Below are 27,874 nucleotides of genomic sequence, written 5' to 3' on the forward strand. Positions count from 1 at the left end.
AGACGGAAAGCTAACACCAGAGGGTTAGCTAACACCAGCAGAACAAGGCACTTGGATCTCTTCAGGAGAAAATAAAGCAGAGAGCTGAGATGATTCAAACCCTCTTCCTTCTTCATGATCTTCCCCTGAACACATCAACATCATCATCATAATCAACCTCCACCCTAACACCTCCTTTATATGACATCTAAATCTAAAAAAAATAGAACTGTACAATTGTATACTGAAAATATCCCTCAGTAAATATATATAGGCGCACATACACGGGCAGATTTCTAGTATTTGGTATTAAAACAAAAGGGTTGTATTTGTCCCATACTTTTGGTGAATGGACCTACATTCAGTTTGTGTCAGTGGGAAGGGGGAGGCAGTGCTAAGAGGGACCACTGGAGAACCAACAACCTTAATAAGAGGCCCTTATTTTAACCCCACTTGATTAAAATGGTGGTCATTAAAAGCTATTACAAAATCAACTCTATGGTGACATCACAGGTGGGTGTGTCTTTTATTCCTAGGGTTGATTTTGAAATGGCTTCAAGTACACAAGGGCCTTTTAAAGTAACTCCTTTTAAAGTAATCCTTTTTAAAATAACTCCCTTTAAAGTCATTCCTTTTAAAGTCACTCTTTTTGAAGTCACTTTTTGCTCTACTCAGAGTTCCATCTGTGTGCATGTTGGCCATCAGAGTTCCCAGCATGCCCATCACACCCCGGTCACCAAGCCTCTAGTCCCCAAGCGGCCTGTTAGTGCTCCACGCAGGAGGAGGCCGAGCGTTAGCAGGTTAGCACCCTGTGAAGTGTGTTATGTGGTTGAAGACTGCAGCGTTGCGTAGCGACGTTGGTGGGGCCGGTCCCCGGGCCCGCTGGGGCCCAGCGTGGTGTGGGGGTAACATACGGAAGGGGACGGCTCTTGGCCCTGGTTCCAGGACGTCCTGGAAGAGCTGCGCTGGGTGGGGCTGCTGGAGGAGGACGGCCGCTCCCCCTGGCTGAGGTTCCTTTGGCGGTCGCGGACCAGCGCCCTCTGGTGGCGCTTCATGCGCTCCAGCTGCTCCTCTGCACTCATGCGGCCCCGGGACTGGCAGGGGGGGGCGTGGGCGCCGTGTGACACCGCACACATCTGGTCCAAGGCACTCTGGGGCCTCTCCTGGGGGGGGGTACATGGAAAAATTAGTATGAGAGTTTTTCAGGAAAAGGGCGTTCTACTTCATTCCTACTGACTGCAAGAGGCAGTGCTTCAGCACTGGATGTATGCCTCTCGTCTCTTGCAGGTCGACCCTTGATGACGTAGGGTACTATCCGCCCAATAGCATAAATGCCCCCTTCATCCTGAAGTTTGTCCCTTCTCTCTTCTCGCAGAATTTCGCTATCGCAGGTTGAACGTAAACAAACAATCTGAAAACAAACAAAGAAGGTTAGGGCTCAATGGTTCTCCAGAGGCTGCGATTTACCAAACCAGTTGCAATTAGGCTGGAAACTTTAAGATCTGAGGCTTCCCTTATTCGAGCCTTAACCCTTCCAAATGCTGCACACTGTAGAGGTCCTCCAGGCGGTTACGCCAGAAGACTGGTTCAATAAAATAGACGGACGTATGCTTCCACATTCCGATGGCGCAGCGTTACAGGCAGTTCCTCGGCAGTTCCTTCGAAGGCTAGGCCTTTCATTCAAGGTGCTCCCTTGAATTGAGACCCCCGGGTCTGGCATGGCAGCTCTGTCCCCAATGCAGGCAAAGGGCCTTTGCGTTCTTCCTTATCTAGACGGCTGGCTTGTCTGTGCCCGGACCCGGGAGAGGGAAGCTCTTGATAGACGATACAGCAGCTCTCCTTTCCCACGGTCAACTACAGCAAGAGCTCCCTCACACCAGGCCGGGGTGTTCCTTGGGTTGGCATTGGACTCCCGGCAGATGATTGTTTCCCCGTTGTTGAAGCGGGTAGACTCAGTCTTGAAATAACAAATACGCTCCCAAACACATAAGGTAGCATTATTTGATAGGGTAGCACGATTTGATAGACTCTGAAAAGGCAGCATACATTGGCAGAACAATATATTCAGGGGAACAGTATGTGTATCTTACACCACTACTACACCATGGATCAATAGTGTCATCATGTGCATGCGCAGAACCACTAGGTAGCACAATTTGATAGGTAGCATTAATTGGCAGAACACGGCATGCGAGTCTGAATAGATGGAAACTGTATTCCAATTGGTGCAGGACTCGTGCCCATTATACTGCGGTTCTTACAGGACCGGGTAGACGCCAAACTGGCAGTCTCTACCCTGAGGGTCTGCGTGGCTGCCATTCCAGCGCAGCACGTTAGGGTGGGAAACCAGACGGTTGGGTCACACAGCCTTGTCACCCGTTTCCTAAAGGGGGCTCAGTGGCAGACGGCCCTCATGGGACTTGCCCTTGGTCCTGGAAGCACTTTGTCAACCTCCCTTTCAGCCCCTGGGGCAGTGTGAATCGGCAGACTGAGTCTCTTTGTCTGCTACGGCGGACACAGGAGGGGCCACGCCTTCTCCAAACAGAGGCTGTCCAACTGGATTGTTGAGGCCATCTCTGAGACATACAAGACCAAGGGCCTGCCCGTGCCCTTTAAGGTCAAATGCCATTCCACCAGGAGCGTTCAGTGGTGTTCCTCTAGAGCAGACTTTCTCAAAGTGTGGTCCCCGGACCACTGGTGGTCCGTGAGCGACCCCTAGTGGTCCGCGAGGTGACAGGTGAAAAATTAAAAATAATAAAATTAAATAAAATGTAAAAGATATAATTTAAAATTTACAATTTACAATGTCAGTGTTTTCATTTCAGTGTTTCTCAAACAGTCTGTGACATATATGTCATTTTTTGTGGCATTATCTGACTTGAGTCGTGCAGTGGACCAGTTTGCGACACCCCAACCGGTTTATGTCAAATGAAGTGTGACCCTGCTGCCCTAACTGTGGGAATGTGACGGTGCAAAGCGGTGTAAAGCCTGGATGTATGGTGCAAACAAGTTACAAATGGATCAGTGGATTAGGACCGGGTCATGCAAAGGAAAAGCAGATGAAGATTCCGACTCGACAGGAAAAGTTGTTGAGTCCCAGGATGTTGGTCCAACGCCCGCAACGTCGCCAAGCAGATCCCGCCGCCAGCTCGTCATGAACGTGAAAAGTCCACCGCTAAGGTGAAACGGAGGTACCACAGCGACTACATACAGTTTTGGTTTTTTTGGACTGGCGACGAGGAGGATCCTAAACCACACTGTGTGTTGTGCTATGAAACGTAAGCTAACGAGGGAACGAAACCTGCAAAGTTGAAGCGACACATGGAAACGAAACACAAGGAGAACATGGGGAAACCTACTGGATTTTTTGAACGGAAATGCGACAAACTCACGCAGCATATGAGAGGCTGCACAGTTTTTTGCACCCGGAGAAAATGCTAAGGCTGCTGAGGCTTCATACAAGGTATCGCACTTGATCGCTAAAGCTGGAAAACCTCATTCAATAGGTGAAAATTTAGTTAAACCAGCTGCAAAGGTGATGACTAACATATTGTTTGGGGGAAAAGCCAGCGACGAAATTAACAGGATTCCTCTTTCCAATGACACCGTCCAGCGGCTGAAAGCGTGGAAGATCAGCTGGTGACACGTTGGCGCCAAAGCCAGTTCTTCTCACTACAGCTGGATGAATCCACCGACATTGGGAACGAGGCAAATCTGCTGTGTTTTGTGAGATACATTTATGCCGGTGAAGTGCATGATGAGTTTCTCTTCTGCCGTTTCCTGCCGACCCACACCACAGGTGAAGCAGTTTTTCACTCACTCAATGATTTCATTATGACGAATAATCTGGACTGGTCAAGATGTGTCGGCATTTGCACCGACGGTGCAACTGCATTGACAGGAAAGCATAAAGGACTTGTGGTGCGCGTTAACGCAGTTGCGCCGTCTGCAGCAGCAACACACTGTTGCATCCACAGAGAACAACTGGCTGTGAAAAAAATGCTGCAGTGCCTAAAATCAGTACTGGACGAATCTGTGAAAATAGTCAACAAGATCAAAGGTAAAGCACTTAACACACGTCTTTTTAAAGCTCTGTGTGAAGAAATGTGGAGCGAACACACAAAACTCCTGTTCCACACTGAAGTTCGCTGGCTGTCGCGTGGCAAAGTTCTCACCCGTCTCTTTGAACTGCGAGACGAGGTAATGTTATTAATGCACCACAGCGATGAACTGTATGACAGAATGCATGATTTCCAGTGGCTCGCAAAGTTGGCATACTTGCCTGATGTTTTCAGCGCTCTCAATACTTGATCATAAATGTGGCGCTGCATGGGAAGACCGTCACCATCTTCAATGTCCAAGACAAAATTAAAGCCACGCGCATGAAAATGGAATTATGGCGTGGTCGTCTCGATCGCGGAGAATTCAACAGTTTTCCCACACTTGCTGATCTTTTCCTCACTGCTGGAGAAGACACGGATAGGAGCACAATTGCATCCTTCAAGCAACATCTGCAAGACCTCCACTCGCAGCTGGGAATATAGTTCCCAGAATTAGACACAAGCTTTGAGTGGATCAGAAATCCATTTGGGGACAAAACGCACATTGAGCAAGTCAGTTCCAAACCTTCACCAAAAGAGGTCGACAACCTTGTGGACATTGCATCAGATGGGACACTGTGAACAACTTTCAGGGAGAGAGGATTGACCCACTTTTGGCTCCACATCCAGCCTGAGCACCCTGAGCTGGCTAACTCTGCTCTGAAATTGTTGATGCCGTTTCCAACTACCTATAACACGTGCGGGCACCTATAAAAGTTGGATTTTCCTCCCTTGCTGCTTTGTCTGAAAACAAAGCAGCGCAACCGGATTTATGTGGACTATGATATGAGACTTAAACTGTCCAGTTTGGAGCCAGACATTGCTTCACTCATGGCCCAGAAAAAAAAGCAGAACCATTCTTCTCATTAAGTAAGATATTGCTTCCTTGAGGGATGGGTTAAATACAAAGAATGTCACTGTACAAGCTGTGTGACAAAAAATAAAGTGCCTGTATCTTTGGTAAAACTTTCATTTTTTAATGTAATTTGTGAACTGAAGTTGGCATATTGTTTTGGGGCTATTTTGAGTTAGGTGGTCCTTGAGTGTTTTTTATGGGTCAAGTGGTCCTTGGTCTGAAAAAGTTTGAGAAACACTGCTCTAGAGGATATATGTGGGTGACCTGCTCCAATGTCGCTGCTCTCCACGCTGTGTTGCGGCAGCAGAATCTTTTCGCCCACAATCTGGGCGAGAAGATTCTGAAGGGACAAACTTCGGGGACGGGGGCATTTTTGCGTTGGTGAACACACTACAATACTACTATATTATCAATACCCATTCGACCTGCTCTTGCACGAGTGGGATACATCCTGTGCTAAAGCACTGCTTCTGGTAGTCATCCGGAATTCATAGAGCCGTAGTTACATACGTAACTCTCGTTTTACATTTAGCCCGTTAGTGAGAACATGACTCACCCTGGCTGCCTGGCTTCCTCCAGGTCCTCTCCTCAGAGTGACGTAAGAGGAGATGGAGGTGGACTGGTTCAGCCCACAGGAGAACAGACCTGTAACAGCCAGGAAATGTTGGACCAGACTGAGACACAACTTCATGAATTTAAAGTATAGATAAGTAACTATCAACGGATAATATAAGAGCTTTAAGGATTATTTTCATTTTGACTGACGATCTTATCAATTTTTTTACCAACATGTTGAATTTTGCACATTGATAGATGTTAACACTCTATTTAGTGGTGAATGTTGTACATTTATAGGTGTTAATACTCTAAATAGTGGTGAATGTTGTACATTAATAGGTGTTTATACTCTATGAAGTGGTGAATGATGTACATTAATAGGTGTTTATACTCTATGAAGTGGTGAATGCGGTACATTAATAGGTGTTTATACTCTATGAAGTGGTGAATGATGTACATTAATAGGTGTTTATACTCTATGAAGTGGTGAGTGATGTACATTAATAGGTGTTTATACTCTATGAAGTGGTGAATTATGTACATTAAAAGGTGTTTATACTCTATGAAGTGGTGAGTGATGTACATTAATAGGTGTTTATACTCTATGAAGTGGTGAATGATGTACATTAATAGGTGTTTATACTCTATGAAGTGGTGAATGATGTACATTAAAAGGTGTTTATACTCTATGAAGTGGTGAATGCGGTACATTAAAAGGTGTTTATACTCTATGAAGTGGTGAGTGATGTACATTAATAGGTGTTTATACTCTATGAAGTGGTGAATGCAGTACATTAAAAGGTGTTTATACTCTATGAAGTGGTGAATGATGTACATTAAAAGGTGCTTATACTCTATGAAGTGGTGAATGATGTACATTAATAAGTGTTTATACTCTATGAAGTGGTGAATGATGTACATTAATAGGTGTTTATACTCTATGAAGTGGTGAATGATGTACATTAAAAGGTGTTTATACTCTATGAAGTGGTGAGTGATGTACATTAATAGGTGTTTATACTCTATGAAGTGGTGAATGCGGTACATTAAAAGGTGTTTATACTCTATGAAGTGGTGAATGATGTACATTAAAAGGTGTTTATACTCTATGAAGTGGTAAGTGATGTACATTAATAGGTGTTTATACTCTATGAAGTGGTGAGTGATGTACTTTAATAGGTGTTTATACTCTATGAAGTGGTGAGTGATGTACATTAATAGGTGTTTATACTCTATGAAGTGGTGAGTGATGTACATTAATAGGTGTTTAAACTCTATGAAGTGGTGAATGCGGTACATTAAAAGGTGTTTATACTCTATGAAGTGGTGAGTGATGTACATTAATAGGTGTTTATACTCTATGAAGTGGTGAATGATGTACATTAATAGGTGTTTATACTCTATGAAGTGGTGAATGCGGTACATTAAAAGGTGTTTATACTCTATGAAGTGGTGAGTGATGTACATAATAGGTGTTTAAACTCTATGAAGTGGTGAATGACTTGGTACCCTTGTCTGAGGAGGAGGGGGTGTCCGGGTCCGACCCAGCGCTGCTGCGGCCCATCACTGGGAGCTCTGGTTCACTCAAATACGACCGCAATTCAACCTGCAACCAAGCAGCAAACCAACAGGACCGCACCCTGAGAGCCACAGCAGGAGGGCAACACTCAGCATCCCTCGGGTAAAGGGGAGGGGCTTTCATAGGAGAGAATTCATGAAACCCTAAAGGCACCATGGTGATCATCAGAGATTAAGGAAACATGCCAAGATGCAATACTGGCTTCTCCAATCACAAGGCTACAGCCAGTATGTTCTTCTCTGAAGGATGAATTCCAGGTCAGAACACTTTACGTTGCTTTATGTTCTGGGCCGTGTGATTGGATATTCTCTGAGTTCGCTCCTCCCACTGCCCGGTTGCCAGACATTAAACAAATTGTCACACAAACACAGCGTGCTGCAGCCATCATAGCAGGTAAACAAACTGGATGGACTGAGGCTACTAGATTATACCTAAAACCCCTCCTATTGCCAAGTTGAACCAGTGGTCAAGCGTAGCTCCATGTGCTAAGACACGGGCAAAAGTCCCAGTTGTCTTTGACAGACGGAGATAGAAGGTCTTCAAGGCAAATGCCTAGGAGGCAGATTTGCCCCTAAACAGTTAAGCATTGAGCTAACATTTATGTAGCCAAGCATAAATACATTTCAATAGTCTACATTAGCTGATCAACTTACAGTTTTTGACTTTCTGACGTTGCCGCTTGTCTTTTTCAAAATAGAATAATTGAGCCCAGCACGATTTAATATTGCGCTGGTCTCGTTTCACTTGTGTATGTTCAGTTTCTTCAACCTGGCAAGCCGCTTGAGTTTGGAGTCTGGGGAGGAGGGGGCAGATCGGGTACCCACCCCTATGGGGGGCATCAGGGGTCCTGGCCATCAGACGTAAACCCACCATTTTCTTCCTTGTAATCTTAAATGAATGAACTGCTGCTTCACTACTGCCTCACTGTAGTCAAGGCCTTTGGTCTAAAGCACACGATTAAAATGGTATTTGAAATATTTGTTGCAGTAGGAAGCCTGCGCTGTTCATCAGAGAGCAGTGGACGAAACAGCTGCCAATCAGAGCAGAGACATCCGTGAATTAGGAATGTATCGCCTTCTTTAAACACTCTGGGTCAAGAAAATGTGAATACTACTATAATTAAAAATATGAATTAGTTAAGAAATTCAATGTTTCTGTAATGGAACAAACAGGAGGGCTAATTTTGATTAGGACTGAGACCAAGTAGAGATTGTGATAGTTTCCATAACAGTAACTACTTTCATGAATAAAAAGAGTGCCAGAGGGACCCCTAGTTTACCTTACCAGGACCCCCAGGTTACCTTACAGTCCCCGTTGAGGACCCCCCGGACCCCAGGTTACCTTACAGTCCCCGTTGAGGACCCCCAGGTTACCTTACAGTCCCCGTTGAGGACCCCCAGGTTACCTTACAGTCCCCGTTGAGGACCCCCAGGTTACCTTACAGTCCCCGTTGAGGACCCCCAGGTTACCTTACAGTCCCCGTTGAGGACCCCCAGGTTACCTTACAGTCCCCGTTGAGGACCCCCAGGTTACCTTACAGTCCCCGTTGAGGACCCCCAGGTTACCTTACAGTCCCCGTTGAGGACCCCCAGGTTACCTTACAGTCCCCGTTGAGGAACCCCAGGTTACCTTACAGTCCCCGTTGAGGACCCCCAGGTTACCTTACAGTCCCCGTTGAGGACCCCCAGGTTACCTTACAGTCCCCGTTGAGGACCCCCAGGTTACCTTACAGTCCCCGTTGAGGACCCCCAGGTTACCTTACAGTCCCCGTTGAGGACCCCCAGGTTACCTTACAGTCCCCGTTGAGGACCCCCAGGTTACCTTACAGTCCCCGTTGAGGACCCCCAGGTTACCTTACAGTCCCCGTGAGGACCCCCAGGTTACCTTACAGTCCCCGTTGAGGGGGTACTGCCCGCTCTCCCGGTCCCGCTTCCTCTCGTCCGACTGCCTCTTCAGCCCGCGGACCGACGTGTGGCGGACCACCGCCTCCCTGGGGAGGGGGGGCACCGCGGGCGGGGTGTCCTCGTAGTCGTAGAGGCTGGGCAGGGGGGGGCGGGGCGGGGCGCCGTCCTCCACCTGGGGGGGCCGCACAGCGAGGACCTTTACACTCTGTAGAACACTTCACATCCCCTCTTTGAGAACACTTGAGTTAAGAACACGTCACTATGAGGTGAGGTCGCTGGGGGGGTTACTGACCCAGTGCTCTGCAGCGCCGTGGGGGAGAGAGAGAAGGCCCGGGGGGGAGGAGCAGGAGGGAGGCTTGATCAACACTCCTTCAGACAGGGAGGGCACCAGCTTCCTCTCTGGAACAAAGGGGGAGGATGATGTTTACATCCTGATGGTTACATCCTGTTTACATCCTGTTTACATTGTGGCAACCCGCTCCCCACCAGGAGGTTCCGGGGGCTAGTGGTGGAGGGCGTGTACCGCCGCCATCCACTAGCCGGCGGCAGAGAGCAACACACCCCTCACCCCCATCAGCCTGATGAGGGACACCTGGCCAGAGGGAGAACACATGCGGGCAGACCTCTCAAAAGAGAGCGGAGGACTGACTCCAAGGCAGAGAGGGAGTGAGATCGACAAGAAGGCAACCAGGGAGGCCCCAGAGACTACGAGGCTCACGGAGACCCTAGCTCAACCTTATCGTTCTTGCCTTGATCTAACTTCTGTGAATAAATGCCGACTACGGCTTAAACCTGACTCCAGAGCGTGGTACTTGCCGTGAGACCAGACACTTAGGGACCGGGTTGCCACATATGGTGGAGAATGCAGGCACTTGGAACCCGCTACAACTCACGGTGAAGTACCCGCTCACAGCATGCAGCACCCCGACGGAACCGACGACGCCCAGCGCCAGCAGCAGCTCCAGGCGCGGGCCGCCGCGGCACAGCGGGATACCATGGAGAGTCTTGCCCTGCTCCACGAGGCGGTGCTCCGACTCACCCAGCACGCCGTCCGCGACTCCCCGACCGCCGCCCCGACCAGTCGGCTCACCAAGCTCGGCCCAGATGACGACGTGGAGGCCTACCTGGAGATGTTCGAACGGACCGCCCGGAGAGAGCTGGCCGGAGGGTCAGTGGGCCCACATCCTGTCGCTCTTCCTCACCAGACCCGCCCAGCAGGCGAGCCAGGACCTCTCGGCCGAGACCGCCGGCCAGTACCCCGCGCTCAAGCAGGCTATACTGGCCTACTACGGGCACAACCTCGCGGCCAGGGCCCAACGCTTCCACGATTGGCGATTCGACATCTGGGGTGCGGTACGGGCACAGATCGCCCAGCATGGCCGCCTGGTGAGAAGGTGGCTGGCGACAGGCGAGTGGCCCAGCCGGCTGGATCGGGTCCTCATAGACAATACCATTCGCCAGCTCCTGCCGGACGCGCGGAGGATCCTGGCCCACCACCACCTCGATACAGTGGATGACCTGATCCGGCAGCTGGAGAACTGGCAGGTGGCCCAGCAGCTGAGTGCCAGCCCCTGGACCAACCCGCGACCTACAGAGACCCGCCGAGCCCGACGGGGACCCATGACCCCGCCCCAGAACCCCACACCGGAGCCGCCGATCGTGACCCAGGAGGACCGCGAGGGGAGGCGGTGCTACACCTGCGGCCAGACCGGCCCCGGAGACCGGGATGTACCAATACCGTCGGCATACGCGGGCGAGGGGACGCGACGACCCTGCATGCTGACCACCTGTTGGGCGCAGGGGATGGCCGGGGCCCCGACAATACCCGCGCGGGTCATGAACGAGGACACGCAGGCTCTCCTGGACACGGGCAGCGTGGTAACCCTTCTCCGTCCCGACCTGGCGGGGGGAAAGGAGGGGTGACCGATGGAGGTCGCCTGCGTCCACGGGGACACCCGTACCTACGGACCTGCCATGTGGTCGTCCGGACCCCCTACGGGGGTTTCACTGCTCGGGCGGGGATCGTCCCCCACCTCCCGGTACCGCTCCTGATTGGGAGGGATTGCCCGATCTTTGATCGGCTGTGGAACCCGGAGCGGGGATCCCGGCCTCGGAGAGAGCTTCCCCTGCGGGTGGGGGGGAGGAGGGCTCGACCAGCCTACGGGGCTACGCGGATCCCGGCGACCCCGGGGGAGAAAACGGCTGAGGATCAGGGCTCCGAGGGAAACGGACCCTCACCACTGGGTTCCCCGATCCGCACGGAAGGGGGGTCCGCCCGGTCCGGATCGCAGGGGCCTCCCCTCGGCACCACGGACACCGTAACGGCGTCCGAGCGGAACGACCCGTCCGATAGTTCTCCCCTCACCGAGTTCTCGGACTTCTTCCCGGCAAGAGGGGGAGGTACTACTCGGCCGGGACAGTTCGCCAGCGCTCAACTGCAGGAAGACGCCCTAAAGCATGCCTGGAGCCACGTGCTCGCCCACGACGGACAAACCCGGGACTCGGTGAGTTGCTTACCGCACCCACATTTTAGCACCGGGGGGGGGCTGCTCTACAGGGTAGTGGAAGAGGAGGGGGAGGTGACGGAACAATTAGTGGTACCGCGACCGTACGTCAGCAAGGTGCTCTTTATGGCCCACACACACCTCCTGGGAGCTCATCTGGGCATGGACAAAACCAGGGACTGGGTCTTAGTGAGCTTTTACTGGCCAGGGGTAAAAAGGGACGTAGAACGGCACTGCCAGGCGTGTCCCGAGTGTCAGCGGGCAGCCCCTCGAGCCACGGCCAGAAACCCCCTTATTCCCATGCCCATCATAGAGACCACGTTCGACCGGATAGCCCTCGTCATCGTGGGGCCCCTCCCCAAAACCAGCCGGGGACACCGGTACATCCTGGTGCTGGTGGACTACGCCACCAGGTACCCAGAAGCCCTACCCCTACGCGCGGCCACAGCTAAGGCAGTAGCCAAGGAGCTCATGCTTCTGTTTAGCCGGGTGGGGATAGCCAGGGAGGTCCTGACAGACCAGGGTTCATTTTTTATGTCCCGTGTGATGAAGGAACTGCTTAGCCTCCTCCAGGTCAAGCAGCTCCGGACGTCAGTGTACCACCCCCAGATGGACGGCCTCATGGAGGGTCCGCGGGCTAGTGGTGGAGGGCGTGTACCGCCGCCATCCACTAGCCGGCGGCAGAGAGCAACACACCCCTCACCCCCATCATTCTGATGAGGGACACCTGGCCGGAGGGAGGACACGTGCGGGCAGACCTCTCAAAAGAGAGTGGAGGACTGACTCCGGCAGAAAGGGAGTGAGATCGACACGAAGGCGACCACGGAGGCCCCAGAGACTACGAGGCTCACGGAGACCCTAGCTCAACCTTATCGTTCTTGCCTTGATCTAACTTCTGTGAATAAATGCCGACTACGGCTTGAACCTGACTCCAGAGCGTGGTACTTGCCGTGAGACCAGACACTTAGGGACCGGGTTGCCACAACATTCTGATGGTTACATCCTGATGGTTACATCCTGGAAGTTACATCCTTGTTACATCCTGATGGTTACATCCTGTTTACATCCTGATGGTTACATCCTGTTTACATCCTGATGGTTACATCCTGTTTACATCCTGATGGTTACATCGTGGTTACATCCTGATGGTTACATCCTGTTTACATCCTGATGGTTACATCCTGTTTACATCCTGATGGTTACATCCTGTTTACATCCTGATGGTTACATCCTGATGGTTACATCCTGTTTACATCCTGATGGTTACATCCTGATGGTTACATCCTGTTTACATCCTGATGGTTACATCCTGTTTACATCCTGATGGTTACAACCTGTTTACATCCTGATGGTTACATCCTGTTAACATTCTGATGGTTACATCCTGATGGTTACATCCTGTTTACATCCTGATGGTTACATCGTGGTTACATCCTGATGGTTACATCCTGGTGGTTACATCCTGATGGTTACATCCTGTTTACATCCTGATGGTTACATCCTGTTAACATCCTGATGGTTACATCCTGTTTACCAGATCCCACTTGATCCTAACGGATCCTATCTGATCCTACCTGATCCTACCAGATCCCAATTGATCCTAACAGATCCTATCTGATCCTACCTGATCACACCTGATCCCACCTGATCCTACCTAAACTGGCTCCTACCTGATCCCACCTGATCTTTCCTGATCCTACCTGATCCTTCCTGATCCACTTGATCCTAACTGATCCTAATCCCACCTGATCCCACGGTTGTTGGTCCTACCTGGGGATGGACTGGGTGGTGGTCCTACCTGGGTTCTAGTGGTCCTACCTGAGTTCTAGTGGTCCTACCTGGGTTCTAGTGGTCCTACCTGGGTTCTGGTGGTCCTACCTGGGTTCTAGTGGTCCTACCTGGGTTGTGGTGGTCCTACCTGGGTTCTAGTGGTCCTACCTGGGTTCTAGTGGTCCTACCTGGGTTCTGGTGGTCCTACCTGGGTTCTGGTGGTCCTACCTGGGTTCTAGTGGTCCTACCTGGGTTCCGGTGGTCCTACCTGGGTTCTAGTGGTCCTACCTGGGTTGTGGTGGTCCTACCTGGGTTCTAGTGGTCCTACCTGGGTTCTAGTGGTCCTACCTGGGTTCTGGTGGTCCTACCTGGGTTCTGGTGGTCCTACCTGGGTTCTATTGGTCCTACCTGGGTTCTGACAGACTGGGTGGTGATCCTACCTGGGTTCTAGTGGTCGTACTTGGGTTCTAGTGGTCCTACCTGGGTTCTAGTGGTCCTACCTGGGTTCTGGTGGTCGTACCTGGGTTCTGGTGGTCCTACCTGGGTTCTATTGGTCCTACCTGGGTTCTGACAGACTGGGTGGTGGTCCTACCTGGGTTCTAGTGGTCCTACCTGGGTTCTGGTGGTCGTACCTGGGTTCTGGTGGTCCTACCTGGGTTCTAGTGGTCCTACCTGGGTTCTAGTGGTCCTACCTGGGTTCTGGTGGTCCTACCTGGGTTCTAGTGGTCCTACCTGGGTTGTGGTGGTCCTACCTGGGTTCTAGTGGTCCTACCTGGGTTCTATTGGTCCTACCTGGGTTCTGACAGACTGGGTGGTGGTCCTACCTGGGTTCTAGTGGTCCTACCTGGGTTCTGGTGGTCCTACCTGGGTTCTAGTGGTCCTACCTGGGTTCTAGTTGTCCTACCTGGGTTCTGGTGGTCCTACCTGGGTTCTGGTGGTCCTACCTGGGTTCTAGTGGTCCTACCTGGGTTCTGGTGGTCGTACCTGGGTTCTGGTGGTCCTACCTGGGTTCTAGTGGTCCTACCTGGGTTCTAGTGGTCCTACCTGGGTTCTGGTGGTCCTACCTGGGTTCTAGTGGTCCTACCTGGGTTCTGGTGGTCCTACCTGGGTTCTAGTGGTCCTACCTGGGTTCTGGTGGTTCTACCTGGGTTCTGGTGGTCCTACCTGGGTTCTGGTGGTCCTACCTGGGTTCTAGTGGTCCTACCTGGGTTCTGGACCGACTGGATGGTGGTCCTACCTGGGTTCTAGTGGGCCTACCTGGGTTCTGGTGGTCCTACCTGGGTTCTAGTGGTCCTACCTGGGTTTTGGTGGTCCTACCTGGGTTCTGGACAGACTGGATGGTGGTCCTACCTGGGTTCTAGTGGTCCCACCTGGGTTCTGGTGGTCCTACCTGGGTTCTGGACCGACTGGATGGTGGTCCTACCTGGGTTCTAGTGGTCCTACCTGGGTTCTGGTGGTCCTACCTGGGTTCTAGTGGTCCTACCTGGGTTTTGGTGGTCCTACCTGGGTTCTGGACAGACTGGATGGTGGTCCTACCTGGGTTCTAGTGGTCCCACCTGGGTTCTGGTGGACCTACCTGGGTTCTGGACCGACTGGATGGTGATCCTGTAGTTGGTCTTGCTGCTGCTCAGTCCGGCCATCACATCCTCGATCCTCCACAGTTCACGCTTCAGCTCCGTCTTCTCCTGCTGCAGCAAACACACAACACACGGTCATAAAACACAAAACACACTGTTATAAAGCACACAACTCTGTCATGGAACACACACCACACTGTCATAAAACACCTTTAAACTAATCATCTCACACGCAGCACCTTAAAGGAAGTGTACCAGCTCTGAAGCTTTAAACCTTTTGCGTCCCTTTTCAAAGTCTTCCCTAAGGTAGTCTGGTGGGGAAGGGAGGCACCAGGTGGTGCTGTGGTCCAAACCCCTACCTGGGGGGTGGAGCTGTGGTTCATGTGCGCCTGCATGGCCTTCCTCAGCTGCTCCACCAAACTCTCCAGACTCACGTACTCCTGCCAGGCCCCGGACATCTCCTGTAACACGCACACACACACAAAAGGAGAGGGTCAATAGATGTAAACATGGCTCCAGACATGCCTATCGACAGGTCCGGACTCTCTGGCTGTGTCTCAATTCAGGGGACGCGTCCTTCGAAGGACGCGGCCTATGCAGGTCTGGCCTTCGTAGACCGTGAACGCCGGACTGAAGGCCGAACGAACGTCTTTAAATGAGACGGTCTGGCCTACGGAGTATTTCCAGTTTGCGTAGCAAGCCGTTAACACCCGTTACCTCGCGTGACGACGCCCCGCTCCTGTCACCTAGCAACCCTGACAGCTGCGGTACAAACCGGACGGCGGAGGAGAAATATGGAGCCGTTATATAATAATTATATGAAATATAACGTTAATTAGTTTAACGTTATATGGCTTGTGTTAATGTCATTGAACTTTGACAATAAAGTTACAATAGTCCCAAGTTTATTTTAATATAAAAAAAATGTTTACATAGTTTTGTCATTAAATATGTAATTTGCTGCAACTGCCGCTTCCGCTCTCTCCGACGCCATTTCTGAAAAAATCCAATGCGCAATGAATCTTATACATATGTTTGGCCGCGAAGGATCCTTCAAATCCGGGATAAGAAGGGTTCATTTGTCGGCCGCATTTGAAGGAGCCTTCGAAATGGGACAGCCTTGACGCGTCACAGTGACGCAATCGGCCTTCGTATGCAGCCTACGAAGGATGCGTCCCCTGAATTGAGACACAGCCTCTCTTTGTAAGTCACCCCCACACATCAGCGCCTGTGCCCATGAAGGAGGCATTACCGTGGAGAGGCGGGAAATGCTGGCCCTGATGGTGACCAGGTCTTCCTGCAGCAGACGCTGCTGGTAGGCGATCTTGTGGGCATGGCCGGGCTGCTCCTGGTACTGCTCCATCTGCTGGCGGGACATGTCCAGCACGCGCTCCAGCTGGTCCTGTTGAGGGGGGCACACATCAACTACTCATTACAATACATCTTCAACAATACATCTGGACAATACTGTTCCCCATTAGTCAACTAAAGCCTTTATGGGCACTTTTTGATACTGTTTCTCAAATGTTATAGGACTAGGGTCTTCTGGAGCAGGATGTCTAACCCCTGGTCCTTAATGACCTGTTGTTGGACTGTCTAACCCCTGTGGGCTCCTAATGACAAGACTCTGTACTGTCCAACCCCTTTCTGCTACTTAATGACTTTGGACGCACACAACGGACGCACACTGCCGACACCTACATAGCTTTACACATTCAAAATTAAGTGCAGAATATTAAAAATGAAAAAAGGAGCATTTCTCTAAATATTTGTAGCATAATGATAACACAATGACATTATAATATGGGCTATTTTTTCGTTCCTTGAATTTCAAGTTAATGCCGGGCACTTCTGATAGGGTCGGCCAGCTGTCAATCATAGTGGCACTGGCCCACGTTGGCCCCATATGTGGCTACGTGCCACACAGGTCATCAATGGATACAACAACAAGGTCAGATTTGCGAACGGTACCTAGAAAACATCATGGCGTGCTCCAAACTTGAAAAAAAAAAAAGAAAGGTGAAAGATGACATCATACAAAAAATAAATCAAATACCCCTCTCTGATTCCACTACAGTAAGACAAACTAACATCCTTGCTGATGATTTATTGGACAAAATGAAATCTGCTAAAAGGGCTAAATGCATTTCATTGGCTTTGGATGAATCCACACACAGCACAGATGATGCCCAACTTCTGTGTTTGTCCGATTTTTTGATGAAGAGAAGGAGGAATTCTTCGAAGACGTGTTAGGCCTCACAACCCTTCATGGGCATACAAGAGGGGATGACATTTATGAAGCAGTGATGGAGATGTTGAGAGACAGAGGGATAGACCTGAAGCATGTTGTTTCTATTGCAACTGATGAGCCCCAAGTATGACTGGGAGAGAGAGGGGACTAGTGTCCCGCTTAAAGTTTCCTCACCCTGACCTCCTAGCATACCACTGCATCATTCATCAGATGGATTTGTGTGCCAGCCTTGGATAGGAGTACTCAGAAACCATGACAACAGTAATGAGACTTGTACATTTTTGAGGGCATCATCTGCTCTGCAGCATCGCTTGCTGCGCTCATTCCCCACCGAGGTTAATGCAGAATTTGATGATTTGCTTCTACACAACAATGTCAGGTGGCTTAGTAAAGGCAAAGTACTGGAGTGTTTTTGGACACTACGGAAAGAGCTAGAAACGTTTCTGTTGAATCAGAAGTGTCCAAAATCAATTATCTGAATTTGAAGCTCCAGACCAAACATAATACAGTGTGCATCCTCATGTCAGCTATCCGTGCTTTCCAAAGGAAACTGGAAATATTAAAAAGTGACATATAGGAAGAGGGCCTGCTTCACTTCCCAAAACTGAAAAGTCAAGCTTCTTAACATTACTGTGTATTGAAAATCCATTCCTGGTGAAAAATATCACAGAATTCTCAATTGAAGCCCTGAAGGTCTGCCCATGGGCTAGTGCTGCTTCTTTTCAATCAGAGCTGATTGAGCTTCAGGAAAACCTTGCACTGCAGGAATATCTTTGTGACCCTTCCACCTTTTTGACGAACTTGGTCCCTGCAGCAGGTGTTCCCTTCACCATGTTCCCTTCAACATACTCTTGTGAGTCAGCCTTTTCAACGATGACTATGGTGAAGAACAAATACAGGAGTACACTCACTAATGAACACTAACACCAGCCTGGCCCTCACACCTTTTGTGCCCAGGTTAAAAGAACTGGTGGCACAAAAAAGGTGTCACTTTTCACACTGATATGGACAGAACACATCATCCTTTTCGCATAGTTCAAATATTCTTTGTGGATTTACTGCCTATTTTGTTTGGAGTTCTAATTTTTGAATTACAACGTCACTGTTCCGAACCCTGGACAGAATGGAAATTTGGTGAGTGGACCTTTTGATTTTCTAATTGAGTACCCCTGGTTTAACCCTGATCCTTAATGACCCGTCTCTGTACTGTCTAACCCCTGCCTGCTCCTTAATGACCTGTCTCTGTACTGTTTAACCCCTACCTGATCCTTAATGACCCGTTTCTGTACTGTCTAACCCCTACCTGCTCCTTAATGACCTATCTCTGTACTGTCTAACCCCTACCTGCTCCTTAATGACCTGTCTCAATGCTGTCTAACCCCTACCTGCTCCTTAATGACCTGTCTCTGTACTGTCTAACCCCTACCTGATCCTTAATGACCTGTCTCTGTTCTGTTTAACCCCTACCTGCTCCTTAATGAACTGTCTCAATGCTGTCTAACCCCTACCTGCTCCTTAATGACCTGTCTCTGTACTGTCTAACCCCTACCTGATCCTTAATGACCTGTCTCAATGCTGTCTAACCCCTACCTGCTCCTTAATGACCTGTCTCTGTACTGTCTAACCCCTACCTGCTCCTTAATGACCTGTCTCTGTTCTGTTTAACCCCTACCTGCTCCTTAATGAACTGTCTCAATGCTGTCTAACCCCTACCTGCTCCTTAATGACCTGTCTCTGTACTGTCTAACCCCTACCTGCTCCTTAATGACCTGTCTCTGTACTGTTTAACCCCTACCTGCTCCTTAAAGACCTGTCTCTGTACTGTTTAACCCCTACCTGCTCCTTAAAGACCTGTCTCTATGTCTTACCCTTATCTGCTCCTTGTATATTCATTGTCTAACCCTTGCCTGCACCTGACCTGGTCATCTGATCCAGACATTATTGTGTCAATATATTCAGTGTCAGCTGTTTAAATATCTTGGGATATTACTAGACTTAACAATCCGAATCTCCTCAAAACAAGTGGTATGCAGAGCTAGATTAAACCTTCTTAACATCCACTCCGCAAGGTTTGTCCAACAATGCTGCCTCTATCACAACTTCCTGATCCACACATCACACAGTGTTTAAAGGGTGAACCTCCCTTTTCAGCTTACATTCCAACACTAAAAAAATGCATTTGGCCTGAGGTCTAGAGGCCAAAGGTCTCCTTCCTATTTATGAATGATTGTTATAATGAGTGAAACTAAATGCATCACACATGTGGCATTAAACTATGAGTGTCAGGGAAGCATAACCATACACTAAGCCTCCGAATCGACACTCAAGCACTAAGCAACGGTGTCCCTTCGACCTTAAAGAGTTTACCCAGAGGCATGAGCTCACCAATAGAAACCTTTCTTTAGAGCACAGAGGAACGTTCACATATTGGTGGGCAGAAACACAGGATGTCACTCCTGTTTTCTGTAAATGACTTATTTCAGTAAGTGATAAAATGGCAGATTAATACGTTGAAGATCATATAAGACAATTTCCCAAGAATTGTTTTGGGGTTCACTGCCTCTTTAGCAAGTCGGGGATAGCAACCTATCTACCCTCCAGTCAATAGAAGCACTGAATAAACAATAACACTCTCTATTCATCACCCCGGCAACAATCCACCTTTTACAGCCTGGTAAGCACGCATACATGATTGCTTTCTAAAATCCATCTCTAACTCACCTTATCCCCTACCACTAGTGTACTGCTGTGGTTTTATGCCGTGTATAGTCTTCTCTACATCTATAATCTTTTGCACGTCTTTCCCTTGGTGCTGCTGGTTCTGTCTGTCCATAAATGTTTTTTATTGATGTACATGTATACATTTATTTATGTAAGACCTGGCAGGGACTGCAGATGTAAACTATGTACAATAACATGATGTTGAAATAATTACATGTAAGTGTGTGTAATGTCTTACCTTGTCATCCTTTAGGGTGCTGATTCTGCTCTCAAAGTCCTTCAACGTCTTGTCCTGCTCACACAATCGACTCAATTTCACCTGCACACACACACAGTTCACGGGTCAGTGTTTAATTAACAATAAGTGGTTAAGTCATAGCTTCCTTCGTGTGCGTGTGTGTGTGTTGTCCGCATTAGTGCTTGAGACCCAAAATTATCTGAAAATAGGGTCCAGCTCGAAAATCCCCAAGATTTTCTTTAAGCTGCTTTATCAGACTTCTGACAGTGTTGGCCAGGTTGTACTTACATCAACGTCACTTTCTGCAACCTTCACTGGTTTCCCAACCTCCTTCAGAAACTGGCTTCCAACCACCTGCAAATCATGGCCAATGCTCTTTAGATGTGTGTCACAAGAGAAAGGCCTTCTTAGACACACACTAACTCACGAGGGAGAACAAATACATCAATAGTTCTTTACAGCTAAGGCAGGCAGAGGTACATGTTACATGTATTGCTGCACGACGTGCTATGATGTCTACGACAATACAAGGCCCATAAAGGATCTGCTCCATTTAAAACCACAAGGACTACAGACTTGGATGGATCCACTCATTCACAAATTCAGAGGTGGGTATACATTATCCTCGACTGAAAGTGTGGATGGAGTCAAAGTATGCATTCACATCAATTACCAATATAGATCCTCCAAAAGAAAGCCCTATGAGGAGTAGATTAGATATATAGGGAGTAGTCAGGTAGGAGTCTACTTAGGGGGTCATTTTACCTTCTGTATATTTATAAAACCAAAATACACAATGGGACGTGTGAGGACACATATGGTTAAAATATTTGTTGGGGGAAACTAATAATTGTCTCCTCATAACAACCCCCCCCCCCCCCCCCCCCCCCCCCACCCCGGAAAGTTTTTCGGCTTCTTTAACCAAGGTAAATGGAAGTCATGGGAAAAGCATTGTTCAGGAAAAGCTCCCACCTCACGAGGACTCCTGGAGGGGATGAATGGAAACACAATGCAAACTGAGTTCAGGGCGGGAGCTCTGTTTTTAAGGGTTCTACCAACAGGTTCTACTCAGAGTTCTAGAGTCTACTGTCCTGGTTCTACTGACAGGGTCATAGGGTTCTACTGAAAGGGTTCTACTGACAGGGTTACATGGTTCTACTGACAGGGTTCCACTGACAGGGTTACAGGGTTCTACTGCCAGGGTTCCACTGACAGGGTTATAATGACAGGGTTCTACTGCCAGGGTTCTACTGACAGGGTTATAGTGTTCTACTGAAAGGGTTCTACTGACAGGGTTCTACTGACAGGGTTATATGGTTTTACTCACCGGGTTCTACTGACAGGGTTCTAATGACAGGGTTCTACTGACAGGGTTATAGGGATCTTCTGACTGGGTTCTACTGACTGGGTTCTACTGACAGGGTTATAGGGTTCTAATGACTGGGTTCTACTGACCGGTTTCTACTGACAGGGTTACAGGTTTCTAGTGACAGCGTTCTACTGACCGGGTTATAAGGTTCTACTGACAGGGTTCTACTGACCAGGCTCTACTGACAGGGTTACATCATTCTACTGACCGGGCTCTACTGACAGAGTTACAGGGTTCTAGTGACTGGGTTCTACTGACCGGGCTCTACTGACAGGGTTACAGGGTTCTAGTGACTGGGTTCTACTGAAAGGGTTCTACTGACAGGGTTACAGGATTCTAGTGACTGGGTTCTACAGAGCGGGCTCTACTGACAGGGTTACAGGGTTCTAGTGACTGGGTTCTACTGACTGGGTTCTACTGACAGGGTTATAGGGTTCTAATGACCGGTTTCTACTGACAGGGTTACAGGTTTCTAGTGACAGCGTTCTACTGACCGGGTTATAAGGTTCTACTGACAGGGTTCTACTGACCGGGCTCTACTGACAGGGTTACATCATTCTACTGACCGGGCTCTACTGACAGGGTTACAGGGTTCTAGTGACTGGGTTCTACTGAAAGGGTTCTACTGACCGGGCTCTACTGACAGGGTTACAGGATTATAGTGACTGGGTTCTACTGACCGGGCTCTACTGACAGGGTTACAGGGTTCTAGTGACTGGGTTCTACTGACCGGGCTCTACTGACCGGGTTATAGGATTCTACTGACCGGGTTCTACTGACCGGGTTATAAGGTTCTACTGACAGGGTTTTTACTGACCGGGTTCTACTGACCGGGTTACAGGGTTCTACTGACCGGGTTCTACTGACCGGGTTCTCAGGTGCTAACATAAAATCATAACAGCAGAGGCTACAGTAGAAAAATAATAGAAAGGAAAATACAATTAGCTTTCTTAAAGACAGATTAGTGTGCATCCTGCCAGATAGGAGCCCTGTGGTATGCTCTTGCAGACAGATAAGGAGCATCCTGCCAGATAGGAGCCCTGTGGTATGCTCTTACAGACAGATTAGGGTGCATCCTGCCAGATAGGAGCCCTGTGGTATGCTCTTACAGACAGATTAGGGTGCTTCCTGCCAGATAGGAGCCCTGTGGGATGTTCTTTAAAACAGATTAGGGTGCATCCTGCCAGATAGGAGCCCTGTGGTATGTTCTTACAGACAGATTAGGGTGCATCCTGCCAGATAGGAGCCCTGTGGTATGTTCTTAAAGACAGATTAGGGTGCATCCTGCCAGATAGGAGCCCTGTAGTATGCTCTTATAAACAGATTAGTGAGCATCCTGCCAGATAGGAGCCCTGTGGTATGTTCTTACAGACAGATTAGTGTGCATCCTGCCAGATAGGAGCCCTGCAGTAGGCATGGATCGGTATTGTTTGAGGAGGATATGGTTTGAGACAGGATGTTGAAAGCGGTAGGCTCTGGTTCGGACCCATAGGGGCCCAGCCACAGCCAGGCACATGCACGGCTGAGCCGTCCATGCTCCTCAGGTCACCAGCATACAGGGAGGGTCAGGGGTCACACAGCAGGGTCAGGGCCAAGGGTCAAAGGTTGGATGAGAGTCAAGCCATGGACAATGTGCTACAGCAGCGTTGGGATGGGAGTCTATTACACAGACACACACATGTGGTGCTCTAGACACACACAAACTACAGCTACCAAGGCCTGCACGTACACTCACATACACACACACACACACGCAGACGCCTCTAGAATACAGCGGTTAACATGCAACACGTAAGCACAGACACACAAACCTGCACAGCCACACAAACATTCCCCTTTCCGACACACCCTCGTACCATTCATAAACAGACATTCACTCACTCGATCACACTCACTCGTTCACTCACTCGTTCTCTCAGAGAGCTTACGTTGGTCAGGGGCCTGAGGGGCCCGGCTGTGCAGTGCAGTAGAACACTGTGAACTGCCAGGATCAGTGGCTCTAGAGCTCTGATCTGGGAGTCAAAACCAGAGAGACACACAGGCGCCGTCAACAAAACGGCAGACGCAAAATGCCTCTTAAACCAAGCAAGGAAGGGTTAGAAGCTAAAGAGTCTACAGAACGGACCAGAGAGAACACACTGAAGGTATCCATCTACACGCCCGGTCCGTCCAAGACGGCTCAGTCACATGCTTCAGTTAGAGCGGGAAGTGGTCAGGGAATAACAGGTGTTTGGATTAGTTTGATACAGAAAGATGGAAAGAGGGAAATAAGAAGGAAAGAGAGCAGGACAAGAACTGAACTGAACTCAACAAAAGGAAGTATCAGTGAGTCCAGTGACGCCCCCACCTTCAGGTCCAGATACTCCAGGTCCTTCTTCAGCTGCATGTAGGCGTCGTCAGTCTGCCAAAAAGGAGGAAGAAGAGCGTAAATATTGACTCATGTAGAACCGGCTGTGACCGGCTACATAAGCTCCAGGTTGTTGATCAGCTCACAGGCCCAGGCACACATTGGCTCCTTTCCTGTTTCCTCTTTTGATCTCATCTGGCTGCTCTTTCTTGAATTCTCTTACATTATTCATTCTTTATCCTTTTCTTTGTCTCAGTCACACAGGGGCACAGACGGTCACACACCGATCTCCACTTTGAACGAACAGAGCACGACGTAGCATCATTCCACCACACTGAGACAGTGGACACAGAGATACAGAAGCTAAGCAGCAAGCTGTTCCCCACCAGGGGAACCAGTAGAAACACTGATCTACTGCTGAGGTCCTCAAACAGGGCAGAGGAAACACCACAACACCAAGGACAACACTGCAGCCAATCAGAGCATGGTGACAGTGCTTCATGGGCGCCATGACAACAAAGCATGCCAGGACGGAGACTCCGCCCACAGTGACTAGTTGAGCCAAAAAAGAGACAGACGGTTCCGCGACGGCCCGTCCAACCTCCAGAGATAAGCCATGACTGAGGGGGGTCTCCCACCTGGGCACCCCAGTGGCCCGGAGGGGCCAGCAGCCCAGCGTGTGGGCAGCGGAGCGTGGCGGGCGCGCCGTTGGTTGCGGTGCTGGTGACGGCGGCAGCGGTGGTGCTGGTGGGGTTAGGCAGGGGGCTGTAAGTGTGGGGGGGGTAGGTGACCTGCTGTAGCTGTGCCAGCGTGTGCTGCCGTGCGGACGCCATCCTGGCCTGGTGGCGGCGCAGCTGAATGAGGAGCAGAGTCAGCTCCTCGGGCTGGACGCCGTCGTTAGCGTAGTTAGCATCGTTAGAAAGATGTCAACACACCGTTAGAGCGTCGTTAGCACATCAATAACACATCCTTAGAACGTCGTTAACACATCCTTAGAACATCGTTAACACATCCTTAGAACATCGTTAACACATCAATAACACATCCTAAGAACGTCGTTAACACATCAATAACACATCCTTAGAACGTCGTTAACACATCCTTAGAACATCGTTAACACATCAATAACACATCCTAAGAACGTCGTTAACACATCCTTAGAACGTCATTAACACATCAATAACACATCCTAAGAACGTCGTTAACACATCCTTAGAACGTCGTTAACACATCAATAACACATCCTAAGAACATCGTTAACACATCAATAACACATCCTTAGAGCGTCGTAAACACATCAATAACACATCCTTAGAACATCGTTAACACATCCTTAGAACGTCGTTAACACATCCTTAGAACATCGTTAACACATCAATAACACATCCTAAGAACGTCGTTAACACATCGTTAGAACGTCGTTAACACATCTTTATAAAGTTGTTAACACATCAATAACACATCCTAAGAACGTCGTTAACACATCCTTAGAACGTCATTAACACATCAATAACACATCCTAAGAACGTCGTTAACACATCCTTAGAACGTCATTAACACATCAATAACACATCCCTAGAACGTCGTTAACACATCAATAACACATCCTAAGAACGTCGTTAACACATCTTTATAAAGTTGGTAACACATCAATAACACATCCTAAGAACGTCGTTAACACATCCTTAGAACGTCATTAACACATCAATAACACATCCTAAGAACGTCGTTAACACTCAGAACGTCATTAACACATCATTAGAAAGACGTCAACACATCGTTAGAACGTTGTTAACACATCAATAACACATCCTAAGAACGTCGTTAACACATAGTTATAAAGTTGTTAACACATCAATAACACATCCGTAGAACGTTGTTAACACATTGTTATAACGTTGTTAACATATCATTTGAAAGAAGTTTACACATCATTAACACATTGTTAACACATAACTAGAAATGTTTTAACACATCATTAACACAACGTTAACACATCATTACAAAGACGATAACACATCGTTTACAAATCATTATAAAGCTGTTAAAACATCGTTAGAAAGCTTGTAGCACACATTCACATATCACTAACACATTACCAACACATCGTTATAAAGCTATTAACACATCATTAACACATTACCAAGCAAACACATTGTTTCAAAGCTGTTAACACATCATTAGAAAGTCGTTAACACTTTTGTTAAGTCATATTGTTTTGCATGTCACTAACACACCATAAACGGATGACCAGTGCATTAATACTGTATTATTAATATAATGTTGACAGCTCCAATACAGTATTTACACATTATCAATGAAGGTTACACACTGTTATTGCTGATAGTGACCATGAGCATGGCAGAAATTACTCTGCCGGCCATGGCAGCCGCTCTGTCTGGCCTTGATGCCCTTCTGAACATCGCAAAAAGATCCATGATAAACGATTTTCCACTGGGAAATCTCAGTGGTGGACACCCCTAAGAGTCTACTACTTCCATGACGTACTGTTTCTCAATGAAGCCAACCCTTCATTTGGTTAATGAAGGGTTGGCTTCATTGATGAACATTACATCATAGAAGTAGTAGACTGCAACATAAAGACCATCAGCATCCAAAGCATGGACAGACTGTAGGCTAACCCCTGACCCCAGGTCACCAGGAGGCTGACCCCTGACCACAGGTCACCAGGAGGCTGACCCCTGACCCCAGGTCACCAGGAGGCTGACCCCTGACCCCAGATCACCAGGAGGCTGACCCCTGACCCCAGGTCACCAGGAGGCTGACCCCTGACCCAAGGTCACCAGGAGGCTGACCCCTGACCACAGGTCACCAGGAGGCTGACCCCAGGTCACCAGGAGGCTGACCCCTGACCCCAGGTCACCAGGAGCCTGACCCCTGACCACAGGTCACCAGGAGGCTGACCCCTGACCCAAGGTCACCAGGAGGCTGACCCCTGACCACAGGTCACCAGGAGGCTGACCCCAGGTCACCAGGAGGCTGACCCCTGACCCCAGGTCACCAGGAGGCTAAACCCTGACCCCAGGTCACCAGGAGCCTGACCCCTGACCCCAGGTCACCAGGAGGCTGACCCCTGACCCCAGGTCACCAGGTGGCATCAAGGAGCAGGTAGGGGTTAAGCATCACGGTGACGTACAGTTTGCTTTGGATGGATGTTGTCCAACACCCTAGCACCCTGCCCCGTTTAGGAACACCGGGGTAGCAGAACTCAACACAGGTGAAGGTGTCACTTGAGCCGCCGGGAGGAGCAGCGTAAACCCCAGTGAGGACTACTCGTTGGAGGTGGAGTGTGTTCTTACCGTCTTGCCATGGAGACTGGGAGCGCTGACGGTGTGGGAGATGTAGGCGGACGCCGGCCCCGCCCGCCGGTCCATGGTGGCCGCCTGCAGGAACAACCATGAGGACACATTCCTGTTCAGCAGGGAACGACTCAGCTCATAGTGAAGTCTGGAGTCTGGTGACCAGCTGCTAGCAACGGATCACTGGACAGGAACGTCTGTCGTTTTGGTTCTTGTTTGTGGCTGTGCTGTGACCTAGTGCTGGGGATCTCTGTGTGGCTCAGAGTAGCCCTATAAAGATGTATCTAAGTATCTATTTTATCAAAATATGTGGACGAGCTGGTTTTAGTGATAACATGGAACAACCAATCATACCATTAACTCACTGAGCTGTTGCTCATGTATAGAAGCACTGGTACATTATGTTCAACCCATTCAACCAACCAGTGCTATGGAAATGACAACATGGCCCAGTGAAGCTTCTGTGTTTTGTGCTGCTAGTCTCTTGGTTTTCCTGCTGTTGTTGTTGTTAATAGTTGGCCACCAACAACATGAACACATGCATGTCGTGTGCTCATCTCTCTGAGGCCTCAAGCCCCCTGTTGGCTCCTGGTGGCCCAACAGGGGCCTCACTAGACGCTGGAGCCTCGGCCCCCTGCGGGCTCCTCACAGAGCGGTGAACCGAGGGGCGAAGACATCCTGACCGGACCGGCTGCACAGTGATGTGTTGTGAACAGCGCCTACAACGCCCCGCTCACTAACATCACTAAGAGCTGCTGACGGGCTGCCATGGAAGGATGATCGATCCCCCCACGGGGGTCT

The 27,874-nt window shown here is 49.3% G+C and overlaps 1 protein-coding gene across 5 annotated transcripts in view; it reads right to left on the minus strand.

Moving 5' to 3' along the window:
* The window catches only part of LOC307081036 (pleckstrin homology domain-containing family A member 7-like), a 134,289-nt gene that overhangs the window by 8,114 nt on the left and 98,301 nt on the right, over positions 1–27,874 (minus strand). For 3 of the 5 annotated variants that reach the window (XM_079744048.1, XM_079744050.1, XM_079744052.1), the window contains 13 exons: positions 27,074–27,157; positions 24,392–24,637; positions 23,754–23,807; positions 20,326–20,391; positions 20,038–20,118; positions 16,080–16,229; positions 15,187–15,288; positions 14,827–14,938; positions 9,269–9,375; positions 8,957–9,148; positions 7,003–7,099; positions 5,492–5,580; positions 894–1,142 (listed from right to left, as the gene is read on the minus strand). In XM_079744048.1, coding sequence (XP_079600174.1) covers positions 894–1,142; positions 5,492–5,580; positions 7,003–7,099; positions 8,957–9,148; positions 9,269–9,375; positions 14,827–14,938; positions 15,187–15,288; positions 16,080–16,229; positions 20,038–20,118; positions 20,326–20,391; positions 23,754–23,807; positions 24,392–24,637; positions 27,074–27,157 — 1,629 coding nt within the window. The remainder of the gene's footprint in view (positions 1–893; positions 1,143–5,491; positions 5,581–7,002; positions 7,100–8,956; positions 9,149–9,268; positions 9,376–14,826; positions 14,939–15,186; positions 15,289–16,079; positions 16,230–20,037; positions 20,119–20,325; positions 20,392–23,753; positions 23,808–24,391; positions 24,638–27,073; positions 27,158–27,874) is intronic. The other 2 variants (XM_079744049.1, XM_079744051.1) reach the window with 2 other exon arrangements.

The sequence above is a fragment of the Pollachius pollachius genome (assembly GCF_949987615.1).
Source record: "Pollachius pollachius genome assembly, chromosome: 9".
NCBI classification, from domain to species: Eukaryota; Metazoa; Chordata; class Actinopteri; order Gadiformes; family Gadidae; genus Pollachius; species Pollachius pollachius.